The 12,876-nt window shown below is 42.4% G+C and overlaps 1 protein-coding gene across 4 annotated transcripts in view; it reads right to left on the bottom strand.

Moving 5' to 3' along the window:
- The window catches only part of LOC115183768 (spectrin beta chain, non-erythrocytic 1), a 134,271-nt gene that overhangs the window by 34,305 nt on the left and 87,090 nt on the right, over positions 1-12,876 (bottom strand). For all 4 annotated transcript variants that reach the window (XM_029744858.1, XM_029744861.1, XM_029744859.1 and 1 more), the window contains 8 exons: positions 10,561-11,317; positions 9,839-10,041; positions 5,433-5,523; positions 5,008-5,154; positions 2,830-3,093; positions 2,322-2,546; positions 1,767-1,856; positions 132-410 (listed from right to left, as the gene is read on the bottom strand). In XM_029744858.1, the coding sequence (XP_029600718.1) occupies positions 132-410; positions 1,767-1,856; positions 2,322-2,546; positions 2,830-3,093; positions 5,008-5,154; positions 5,433-5,523; positions 9,839-10,041; positions 10,561-11,317 (2,056 nt within the window). The remainder of the gene's footprint in view (positions 1-131; positions 411-1,766; positions 1,857-2,321; positions 2,547-2,829; positions 3,094-5,007; positions 5,155-5,432; positions 5,524-9,838; positions 10,042-10,560; positions 11,318-12,876) is intronic.

The following is a 12,876-nucleotide window of genomic DNA, read 5'->3' on the forward strand; positions in this document are numbered from 1 at the left end:
GGAAATTCTATGTTAGAAGCAACATTATCTCTACACACACACACACACACACTATTCCTCACAATAGAGCACACCCATGGCAAAAATATTATTTGTACAGCACCAAAACACTGTCAATAACACCCTACTACCTTGGCCTTCTCCTCAGACATCATGTACAACTCCTGCTCGCTCATCCAGGCCTCAGCCTCGGCGGCATCAAAGTAGTACTTCTGGGCGTTGTGGGCCTCCTCCAGTCGGGTGTGACGCTTCTCTGTCTCCTCAATCATCAGACCCCACAGCTGTTGCAGGTCGGCCAGGTGCTGGCGGATGGCCTCCACGGCAAGGCTGTCCTCCATCAGCAGGCTCTCGCTCCGCTCGAAAATGTCGTCGAAGCGGGGCTGGTGTCCCTGGATCTCCTTCTGCAAGGTCTGTGAAGGGGATACAATACTTTTATTGCACATTATCATGGAAATTAATTTTGTAATGTCAGCAATACATTAAAATATTAGATACACAAAACCAAGAGCACAATATAGTAGATACACTTCAAGTAAGTAAGTAAGCCTTGCCTGAACGGCTCAAAGGGCAGGAGCCCTATTTCTGTACTGTACACCCCCTGGAGAGGACACCAATCTGTCGTAGCCTATATCTCAATTAAAACTCAATAAGACAGTGATACTCTTTGCTATGTATGATACCATTCAATATATTTGTTTAAATAACTTGGTAGGAATAGGATAACCGATCTAGGCAGGCACTATCTAGCCACCTTATCACCAAAACGATCAGCCTCATTGCTTTTAAAAGTTTTGTTGATCCGAGTGGTTGTATTAGGTTGCGATCTATCGCATCCCACAACTCTCCTAGAGCATGTTTGGAATATTTATTTTTTGCACAGAAGGACAAGTTGACCAATAGAATAGGTCAACTTTTGTACTATGGGGGATAGTAGATTGACATAGGCTAATGCTTTTGCTGTTCGTTAGGCCTACTTATCTTGTTGGCTGACAAAAAGCATGCAAAATGTGGACATCTTCAATATGCGCCTCGGAATTTGCAGTTGTGTCACCGATGTGTCTGTCTTCCTTCACTTGTAGCCTACTTCTTGCCTGAGATGGACCCAATCACGTGATGGGCATTGGTTAGTGAGAGGTGCTACGGAGCTACGGAGCACGGCAGCCGGGAGTAGGGAATTATAATTAGCCTATTATATTCAGCCCAAGGGCACAACTGACACTTTTTCAATTGTATTCCTCATACTGTAAAATAATGTCACGGAATTCTAAGTAAATCTTGTCTGCTAAATTAACTAGTGTAGCCCACAGCCATATCAGGGCCTAACATAAGGACAACTGAGAGTATGCTATTATGTTCTTCTGAAATAGACTACATTTTCTTTATATCATGTTTCTTTAGATGTGTAAAATACATAATGGATGTATTGTGATGCTGTAGGCTATATTAAATGGATTTATTAGACTTTTTAAAATGTAGATGTTCCAAAGGTCTGCATCAGTGGCTTGTAGGCTATGCCTGGAAGCCAGGCGATGCTAAACATGTTTATGCTAATTACCAGGCAATTACCAGTGAGACCAGCAGTTATTTGCTTGACAATCACTGGCTGACAAAATTTCATGACCAACACAGACTGACACTAACAATTATAATTTTGCTCATAAATAAGTGCATAAGCATATTCACAACAATAAAATGGTGCTTATTTTGGCCTAAGTGTGACTTCCTTGTAAAATGACATGTTCAGTACATGAGAAAAAAACACATACCTGATTTTTCTTGATAAGCAGTTGAACGGTCTGTAGGTTGAGACCATGCTCTGTGGAGGTTGCAATTGGCATCCTCTCTTCGACCCAAAGCTAAAATGGACAAGCCAAATAGATTATTAAGTGCATTGAATGAAAATACCAGAACAAATAAAGCCTCAGTAGAACATGTGCATGCATGCGCACACACAAACGTTTGTTTTACTATCCTTGTAGAGACCAAACAATTGATTCCCATTCAAAATCCTATTTTCCCTAACCTAACCTTAACCTAAAATAAATGCCTGAGACTAGATGCCCTACATACTGGTCTTGACGAGAATAAAGAAAATTGTTGAGGGAGGTTCCCTTCTGTACCGTTCAACCAACCCAGTAAATGTGGAGGAGGTGGTAAGATGGAGTGTCGCCTTGTTAACGTCCCAAAGTTGCGTCGCAGGCTCCCTTTACATTTTGAAAACCAAAATGTCCCCACTTGTCTGAATTTTCCTTGTTTTACTATCGGACACACACACACACACACACACACACACGAGGCAGCTCGATCAACTATCAACTCACTATCTCGTCCTCCACGTCACGGTTGAACTGGTGGATCTCACGGGAGGCTACCAGGAAGTTTTTTCTCTTCCTCAGCGGGTCGAGCAGCTCTTTGAACTTGTGCTCCACCATCTGTCTCTGGCAATCCACCTCCTCTGTGTCCTTCCCTTCCTGGCTGAGGACCAGTGCCTGGCTCTGCAGCTCCACCACCTCCCTCTGACGGACCCCCACCTGGTTCTCCAATATCTAGGGGCCACCAGGGAGAGGGAGGAGAACATTTTGAACACTATGTTTCCCCTAGATGATGTTCCTGGCAGGGCCCAGGCCACTAAGTCAACATCCATGGTTTCTTATCCAAGATTTTCAGATCAGACCAATTGATGCGATACATTTTTTATTGTTTAAAACCAATTAAAGCCAAGTTATTTAAATTATTATTAGTATTAATATTTTTGCATTATTATTTTATTAATGCCAACATTATTTATCAATTTGATTACAACAACACATGCTCCACCATGTATAGTACCTGCTGCTTTTTGAGCAGGATGTTGACGCTGGTCAGGTCTTTGCCATAGTCGTCCGATTGAATCTGGCCCTCCAGGCCACCCAGCCACTTGTCCAAGTCAGCACAGCTCTGTGTGAACAGCTCGGCCTTGTTGGCGTCAAACAGGCACTGGGCTTTGGTCTGAGTGGTGGACTCCAACACTTCCCACATCTTCTGGAGGGCTGAGAGCTTCTCCTTGACCACCGACTCTGTCTCAGGCTTCTCCAACACCAGCTGCATCCCATCCTGGAGAGGAAAGAATTAGAGTCAGTACATTTACAAGTACCAGGAATTTGACCTAGTGAAGTGGTGCTGCCATGCCTTACAGTAACAAAATATAAGATATAAAATTAGGTATAAAGTAGAAAAGGTAAAGGTTATGGATAATCTTTATGTTTCTGCAGTTGTTGAAACACATTTTATGGTAGTGAAATACATTTAGTGCGGTGGGCAGGTACAGTCGGTTAGTTATAGTGGGGTAACCCCGTGAGTTTTGGAGTGGGTATAATAGGGCAGTTAGTGAGTATATGGTAGTCATAATCAGTTGGGGAGTTATAGAGGGTACATACAGTCAATAGACCGTTTATTAGGTACACCCATCTAGTACCGGGTTGGACCCCCCTTTGCCTCCTGAACAGCCTGAATTCTTCAGGGCACTCTATAAGGTGTCGGAAACGATCCACAGGGATGTTGGTCCATGCTGACGCGGTGGCATCACGTAGTTGCTGCAGATTGGACAGCGGTACATTCATGCTGCGAACAGCCCGTTCCGTCTCATCCCAAAGATGCTTTATTGGGTTGGGGTCTGGGGACTGCGCAGGCCACTCAGGTAAACTGAACTCGCTGTCATGTTCCAAGCGATGTTCTTCCACTCCTCAATTGTACAGTGTTGGTCATCTCGTGCCCACTGGAGCCACTTCTTGTTTTTAGCTGGTGGGAGTGGAACCCGGTGTGGTCGTCTGCTGCAATAGCCCATCCTTGACAAGGATCAACGAGTCGTGCGTTCCGAGATGCCGTTCTGCACACCACTGTTGTACTGCGCCGTTATTTGTCTGTTTGTGCCCCAACTGTTAGCTTGCACGATTCTGGCCATTCTCCTTCAACCTCTCTCATTAACAAGCTATTTTCGCTATACAAGCTATCCATTTTCGTGAACGGGGTGGTGTACCTAATAAGAAGTGAGTTGAATATTTTCCCTAAAGTAATGCTAAAGGAAATTGAGACAGTTTACTATGATGTGCTCTGCCTGTACATAAAAAAAATGTGGTTCTTAAATGGTTCTTCCTCAGCTCTTAAAGTTCCTTGGAGAATTCTTGCCCGATAGTGTGGGGTTCTTGATGTGGCATCTACGGTTCTTCAGAATTCTAAAAGGTTCTTGAAATGTAACGAAGCCTGCAGATGTGTCCCTTTCATAGCACACAGAAAATTGGCCAGTGTTGATTTTTCAGTGTTATATTTTTAGTGTTGACACTGTAAAGAGTTAAATTAACACTCAGTGGTGTAAAAGAACCCCACTGCTGGTGTTAATAACCAGAGTTGAAAAAAAACAGTTATCATTATCATATTTCCCAGGTCAATTTTTTTAATTGTTTGTTTCAATATCCATTTTTTGCATGTACATTGATTAATTAATCGTATGCTACTCAGAAATAAATAACATACATTTTTTTAACTATTCAAATCTGTTACTTGGACTTATTGTACCCATTACTGAAACTGTTGTTCAATTCTAGATGTTTAAGGTAGTCTCATACCTTTAGTCTTCCCAACCCTGGAAGTCATTCTGAATGCAGGTTGCGGGTGAATAAAAATTCAAAATGTTGGATATCCCCACTCTGGCTGGATTCCAATAGGAGTTACACATCACTTTGCAAGCCAGCATAATGTGGCAGGCAGGTCTGATGTGGCCTGTAAACTATGAGTTTCAGGCCACTGTATAAGGGTAAAACTAGGCCCTCAAAAGAAGGACTTATGAAATATGTATTTTATTCTTAAAAAATATAATTTTAATGACAACATATACTTAAGAATACTTAAACGTCTAGATAACTGATCACGTTAATTTCATGTAATCGGAGTCGCTTATTAACTTGTGTTCATTCATCTAATACCCAATGCAAAATCATCAAGACAGAGTGAATCTTATTTTGGTTTGCTAACCTTCTCAATTTTGTCCAGCCACTCCTTGTTGGACTGCAGCTCGGCCATGAAGGCCTGATGCTTGAGCCATTTGCTGTGGAGGTTCCTGGCCTCGTCGTACGACATGTCCTGTGCCGTGAGCATCTTCTCATTGATCCACAGGGACAGCTGCACACATATACAGGTAGGTAGGTCATTGTATTTGACTGCCTTAGACTGTGAAAGCAGTCTGTCACTATGTATACATTGCCACACAATGTATTAAATATAAAACAGTGCATGTAAGTATTCATAGTATCGGGACTGATACCAATGTTAGACTTATGAACGATTTCTCGCATCCAGATTAAGCATATTCCTGGACTAATAAGCACTTTCAATGGAGAATCTTTAGTCCCAGGAGTAGGCTTAATCTGGGTCCGGGAAAGACATGTTTGGCAGCAGACCTCCTGGCAATCCTGTAGGAACTTCTGAAGGTCCCGGTTATCCTTCAGCCTCATCAGTAAGCCCAGAGCAGCCTCGCGGTTCTTCTTATGCCTGTGCAAATGTTGGGTAAACAGATTTGATCATGGATAACAGATCCCATGTTAATTGTGACTACCACAATCAAGCTACTAGTTGTGTGTACCATATATACAGTTGAAGTCGGAAGTTTACATACACCTTAGCGAAATACATTTAAACTCAGTTTTTCACAATTACTGACATTTAATCCTAGTAAAAATTCCCTGTCTTAGGTCAGTTAGGATCACCACTTTTTTTTAAGGATGTGAAATGTCAGAATAATAGTGGCTCAGTTGGTAGAGCATGGTGTGTGCAACGCCAGCATGGTGTGTGCAACGCCAGGGTTGTGGATTCGATTCCCACGGGGGGCCAGTACAAAAAAAAAATATTAAAAAAATGCATGAAATGAAATGTATGCATTCACTACTGTAAGTTGCTCTGGATAAGAGTGTCTGCTAAATGACGTAAATGTAAAAACATTTATTTAAGCTTTTATTTTTCATCACATTCCCAGTGGGTCAGAAGTTTACATGCACTCAATAAGTATTTGGTAAGTAAATTGTTTAACTTGGGTCAAACGTTTTGGGTAGCCTTCAAGCTTCCAACAATAAGTTGGGTGAATTTTGGCCCATTCCTCCTGACAGAGCTGGTGTAACTGAGTCAGGTTTCTAGGCCTCCTTGCTCAAACATGCTTTTTCAGTTCCGCCCACACATTTTCTATAGGATTGAGGTCAGGGCTTTGTGATGGCCACTCCAATACCTTGACTTTGTTGTCCTTAAGCCATTTTGCCACAACTTCGGAAGTATGCTTGGGGTCATTGTCCATTTGGAAGGTCAAATGGACAATGACCCCAAGCATACTTCCGAAGTTGTGGCAAAATTTGCAGCCAAGCTTTAACTTCCTGTCTGATGTCTTGAGATGTTGCTTCAATATATCCAGATAATTTTCCTTCCTCATGATGTCATCTATTTTGTGAAGTGGACCAGTCCCTCCTGCAGCAAAGCACCCACACAACCTATCCCTCAACGTAACCAAGACAAAGGAGATGATTGTGGACTACAGGAAAAAGGAGGACCGAGCATGCCCCCATTCTCATCGATGGGGCTGTAGTGGAGTAGGTTGAGAGCTTCAAGTTCCTTGGTGTCCACATCAACAACAAACTAGAATGGTCCAAACACACCAAGACAGTCATGAAGAGGGCATGACAAAGCCGATTCCCTCTCAGGAAACTAAAAAGATTTGGTATGGGTCCTGAGATCCTCAAAAGGTTCTACAGCTGCAACATCGAGAGCATCCTGACTGGTTGCATCACTGCCTGGTACGGCAACTGCTCGGCCTCCGACTGCAAGGCACTACAGTACATCACTGGGGCCAAGCTTCCTGCCATCCAGGACTTCTATACCAGGAGGTGTCAGAGGAAGGCCGTAAAAATTGTCAAAGACTCCAACCACCCTAGTCATAAACTGTTCTCTACCACACGGCAAGCGGTATCGGAGCGCCAAGTCTAGGTCCAAGAGGCTTCTAAACAGCTTCTACCCCCAAGCCATAAGACTGCTGAACATCTAGTCAAATGGCTACCCGGACTATTTGCATTTGCAACGCTAAGAAAACAAATGTCATGTTTTTTTCTAGGTCTAAACTCTCAGTTAGAAACACTTTTGTAATCACTAGCTTGGATGGTACTCAAATCAAACAGGTCTCTGCATATAAATATTTAGGGGTATGGTTAGATAGGCTTTCTTTTAAAAAACATGTTACTGAATTGGGAAAAAAGCTCAAATTCAAGATAGGGTTCCTTTATAGAAACAGGGCTTGTCTGTCCTTTGTAAATAGAAAACAAATTGTGCAGGCTACTTTTATGTCCGTTTTAGATTATGGTGATATCTATATGCATGCATCGGCAAACACATTAAAACCACTGGATGCTATTTACCATTGTGCACTCAGGTTTATCACAGGTGATAGTTACAAAACTCATCACTGTATCCTTTATCAACATGTGGGTTGGGCCTCTCTATCTGTGAGGTGAGAGCAACATGCTCTCTTGTTTATTTATAAAGCGCTTCTTTTAAAACTACCTCCATATATATCATCATTAATTTCCACTAGATATACAAATTTTAAAACCAGATCACAGATGTGGATTACATTAGAGACTCCTGCGGTCTCCACAGAGTTGGGTAGGACTGCCTTTAGTTCCTTTGCGCCTTATTTATGGAACAAACTGCAGATCCAACTTAAGTTAGACACTCTGGTGTCCCTTGCCCATTTTAAAAATGTTATGGAGGATCAATATGATGTTATCTGTGATTGTTTCTGTTGAATTGTGTCTTTGTTTTGTATGTTTGAAATGTTCTTGTCTGTATGCCTAAAACTGTATATGTCAACATGTTTACACAGGGCACAGCCGTAAAAGAGATCCAGGTCTCAGTCTGTTTTCCCTGTTAAAATAAAGATTACAAAAAATAAAAAATAAAAATAAAATAAATTGTGTGCCCCCCCAACCCCTCTTTTTACGCTGCTGCTACTCTCTGTTTATCATATATGCATTGTCACTTTAACTATACATTCATGTACATACTACCTCAATTGGGCCTATCAACCAGTGCTCTGGCACATTGGCTAACCGGGCTATCTGCATTGTGTCCCCACCCACCACCCGCCAGCGTCTGTATGTAGCCTCGCTACTGTATATCGCCTGTCTTTTTACTGTTGTTTTATTTCTTTACCTACCTATTGTTCACCTAATACCTTTTTTGCACTATTGGTTAGAGCCTGTAAGTAAGCATTTCACTGTAAGGTGAAACCTGTTGTATTCGGCGCATGTGACAAATAAACTTTGACTTGATTTGATGCTGCCACCCACGTGCTTCACGGTTGGGATGGTGTTCTTAGGCTTGCAAGCCTCCCCCTTTTTCCCTCCAAACATAACGATGGTCATTATGGCCAAATAGCTATATTTTTGTTTCTTCAGACCAGAGGACATTTCTCCAAAAAGTATGATCATTGTCCACATGTGCAGTTGCAAACCATAGTCCAGGTTTTTTTATGCCGGTTTTGGAGCAGTGGCTTCTTCCTTGCTGAGCGGCCTTTCAGGTTATGTCGATATAGGACTTATTTTACTGTGGATATAGATATTTTTGTACCCGTTTCCTCTAGCATCTTCACAAGGTCCATTGCTGTTGTTCTGGAATTGATTTGCACTTTTCGCACCAAAGTACGTTCATCTCTAGGAGACAGAACGCGTCTCCTTCCTGAGCGGTATGACGGCTGCGTGGTCCCATGGTGTTTATACTTGCGTACTATTGTTTGTACAGATGAACGTGGTACCTTCAGGCATTTGGAAATTGCTCCCAAGGATGAACCAGACTTGTGGAGGTCTACAATTCTTTGTCTGAGGTCTTGGCTGATATCTTTAGATTTTTCGATGATGTCAAGTAAAGAGGCACTGAGTTTGAAGGTAGGCCTTGAAATACATCCACAGGTACACCTCCAATTGACTCAAATTATGTCAATTAGCCTATCAGAAGCTTCTAAAGCCATGACATAATTTTCTGGATTTCTTCAAGCTGATTAAAGGCAGAGTCAACTTTGTGTATGTAAACTTCTGACCCACTGGAATTATGTGAATTAAGTGAAATAATTTGTCTGTAAACAATTGTTGGAAAAATTACTTGTGTCATGCATGAAGTAGATGTCCTAACCGACTTGTGGAGTGGTTGAAAAACGAGTTTTAATGACTCCAACCTAAGTGTATGTAAACTTCCAACTTCAACTGTAGTAAATTTATGGAGATTTTTCTACATATTTTTTTACATCACGATACACATTACCAAGTAAATGCAAAGATCAATATCAAGTGTTATAATGGCATTTGTGGTAGCTGTAAACCTAATAACTGGGTGGTCATATATCTAACCATTGGTTGTATTCTGGGTAGTCTTTTTCGCAGTAAAGCTGTGCAGGTAGCCTACTGGTTAAGCATTTTGGGCCAGTAACTGAAAGGTTGCTGGTTTGAATCCCCAAGGTGTAAAAATCTGCTGCTCTGCCCTTGAGCAAGACAATTAACCTGGGCGCTGATGATGTTGATTAAGGCAGCCCCCCGCACCTCTCTGATTCAGAGGGGTTGGGTTAAATACAGAAAACACATTTTAGTTGAATGCATTCAGTTGTGCAACTGACTAGGTATCCCATTTCCAGGAGATAGCTTTATCATATTAATGTGGTTCCTGGGGCATTAAATACTCCAACAGGTGTGATATCTAATCTGAGCAGCAGAGTAACCGCAAAAATGACGACCTGTCCACCAGTGTCATTTGTAACTATAGAGCAGAAGAGGCTTCTAACCTGTCGTCAATAGACATCGCTCTCTCCTGGATGCGATCGGCATTGATGTTGCCATCACTCGCCAGACGCCTGCCAGCCTCCACCACACCATTTATCTTCTCTTCGTTGGCGTCCATGGTGGTCATGAAGTCCTCCTGCTGCTTGATGGCTCCTTCAGCCCCCTCAAGCGTAGTGGGCATCTCTGTATGGGCCAGCATGTACTCCTAAGATTAGGGTTATAAAAAGAGAGAGTCAGTGGGATTATTAGAAAATCCTGTGACTGAGACTGGATATCCAGGTTGGGGTCAATTCCATTTCAAATCAGTTAGGGAGTAAACTGAAATTCTTGAATTGACTGAACTGAAACAGAACATAGAACCCAACCCTGCTGGAATTCAATCTAAAGCACATTGGACACTTTCTTAAATGTACTTTAATATGTGCAATTGATTTGCAAAGCAGCATGTCCTAGGTAGAGGGAGTGGATTCTAGGTGGGCACGAAAAATGACACATTGTTACCACATCCCTGCCTAGTAAAATTAAGTAATAACAGCTAAAAGAGGAATTTAAAATAAACTGTTACCAAAAATCTAATTTTGAATGAAATGGAATCAGTGAAATGAAATAGTGAAACGGAACCATTCACTTTAGATTCCTAGGCTAAGATTTTTCCACTCTTGGAAAAGAATTGAATCGACCAATCAAGTACCCTGGTTTAAAGGGTATCGAACAATCAACGTACCTGGTTGTTGAGGAAGGCCTCGGCCTGCTTGGTGTCCCTGAGAAACAGCTGGTAGGCGTGGGACTGGGACAGCAGGTCCTGCCGGTTCTCCCACATCTTGTGCAGCTCATTCCAGCCCGTGTCCAGGGCCTGTAGCCTCTGCCTCAGGAACATGTACTGGGCATCGGTCTGGCCCCGGGTCACCATCTCGCCCATGTCGCGCATCTTCTGGTAGTCCTTCTCGTAGTTGCGGATCTCGTTCTTGATGCCCTCGTGCTGCGCTAACAACTTCTCTGCCTCGGCCAGCGTGTTGGGCGTCTCCTCTGAGGCGATGGCTGTCTGTGTGCGTGACAGCCACGACTGGAAGTCATCCAGCTCGCGCAGGAACTGCTGCAGCTTGCTGGCCTCACCAAGGGACTCCTCGCGATTACGCAGTGTGGCCTTCATCTCCTCCCACACGGCAGTGATCTCGGCCAGGCGGCCCTTGATGGCCTTGGCCTGGTCTGGGTGCTCGCCGGCCAGCCGCTCTGCCTCGCAGCGCAGGTCGCCCAGCTTGTCCTCGATGGCAACCAGGTCACGCTCCATGCCAGTGAGTTTACGCTGCAGCGCCATGACACCTGTCAGGTCGTTGCCCAGCTCCTGGGTGGACTCGATGACCTTCGTCTTCTCGCGGATCCATGACTTGGTTTCGTTGCAGTCCAGGTGGTAGTTCTGCACACCCAGCGCCGAGATTAGAGACTCCTTCTTCTGGTCCGACAGATCCCGGAACTGGCTCCATCTGAGGAACAAATTAATAAATAGAAATATGGTCATTTAGCAGACACTTTTATCCAGTTGACAGACAGTGGCACATATTTCAATATTTGTGGCCCGTACGGGAATCAAACCAACCATAACCCTGTTGTTGCCAGACCAAGGCTCAAATTGACTGAACTGGCCAATTAATTTGATGACGCCAGGACAGCGGAGTCAATCACCACCTTCCGGAGACACCTGAAACCCCACCTCTTTAAGGAATACCTGGGATAGGATAAAGTAATCCTTCTAACCCCCCCCCCCTTAAAAGATTTAGATGCACTATTGTAAAGTGGTTGTTCCACTGGATATCATAAGGTGAATGCACCAATTTGTAAGTCGCTCTGGATAAGAGCGTCTGCTAAATGACTTAAATGTAAATGTAAATGATAACCAATAATAAATGTCCAGCTCAATTCAAAGGATACAGTGATATCCAACACACAATAACAGAATTTTGAGTCAATAGGTATTATTACTGTAATTTCCGGACTATAAGCCGCAACTTTTTTCCCACGCTTTGAACATCGCGGCTTAAACAATGACGGAGCTAATATATGGATTTTTCCCGCTTTCAATTTTTTTTCTCCAAAAAAACACATTCTGTGACGTGCTCAGTTTTTTGGCGGCATGAAGCTTTCATTAGACCAATGAAATTGTCGAAAAGGTTAAGGTCAAACAACTTTTTTTTTTTTTACTGTTTAGATTAAATCGAGCGCTCTCAAACTTCCCATCATTCTGATTATGGTAGTCATTTTGTCACCCTCATCATGGCAAAGACACGGAGAAATGCATATGATGCAGCTTTCAAGTTGAAGGCGATTGATCTGGCTGTTGGAAAAGGAAATAGAGCTGCTGCACGGGAACTTGGTCTTAATGAGTCGATGATAAGACGTTGGAAACAGCAGCGTGAGAAATTGACTCAGTGCAAAAGACAACTAAAGCTTACTGCTATTTTTTAATTTTTTGTTACAAGCCGTGTTTCGTTAAAGCCTAATTTATTTTTGTTACAAGCCGTGTTTCGTTAAAGCCTATTTATTTTTGTTACAAGCCGTGTTTCGTTAAAGCCTATTTATTTTTGTTACAAGCCGTGTTTCGTTAAAGCCTGTGTAAAGTTCATTTGTTTCAATGTACCGGTAGGCACCTGCGGCTTATAGACAGGTGCGGCTTATTTATGTTCAAAATAATACTTTTAAAAACATTCAGTGGGTGCGGCTTATATTCAGGTGCGCTCAATAGTCCAGAAATTACGGTAACTCACCATGAGAAAAGTAAAGGTCAGGCATAGTTAAAATCACAACTGCTTAACTACATTATAATAACCTAATCATCTTTTGGTTTCTTAATTTGGCATCAGGTACAGTGTAAAAGTATTCATCCCCCTTGGTGTTTTTCCTATTTTGTAGCATTACAACCTGGAATTTAAATGTATTTTTATTTGTATTTCATGCAATGGACATACACAAAATAGTCCAAATTAGTGAAGTGAAATTTAAAAAATTACTTGTTTCAAAAAATTCTAAAAAATAAAAAAATGGAAAA

Source organism: Salmo trutta, unplaced genomic scaffold (assembly GCF_901001165.1).
Source record: "Salmo trutta unplaced genomic scaffold, fSalTru1.1, whole genome shotgun sequence".
Lineage (NCBI taxonomy): Eukaryota > Metazoa > Chordata > Actinopteri > Salmoniformes > Salmonidae > Salmo > Salmo trutta.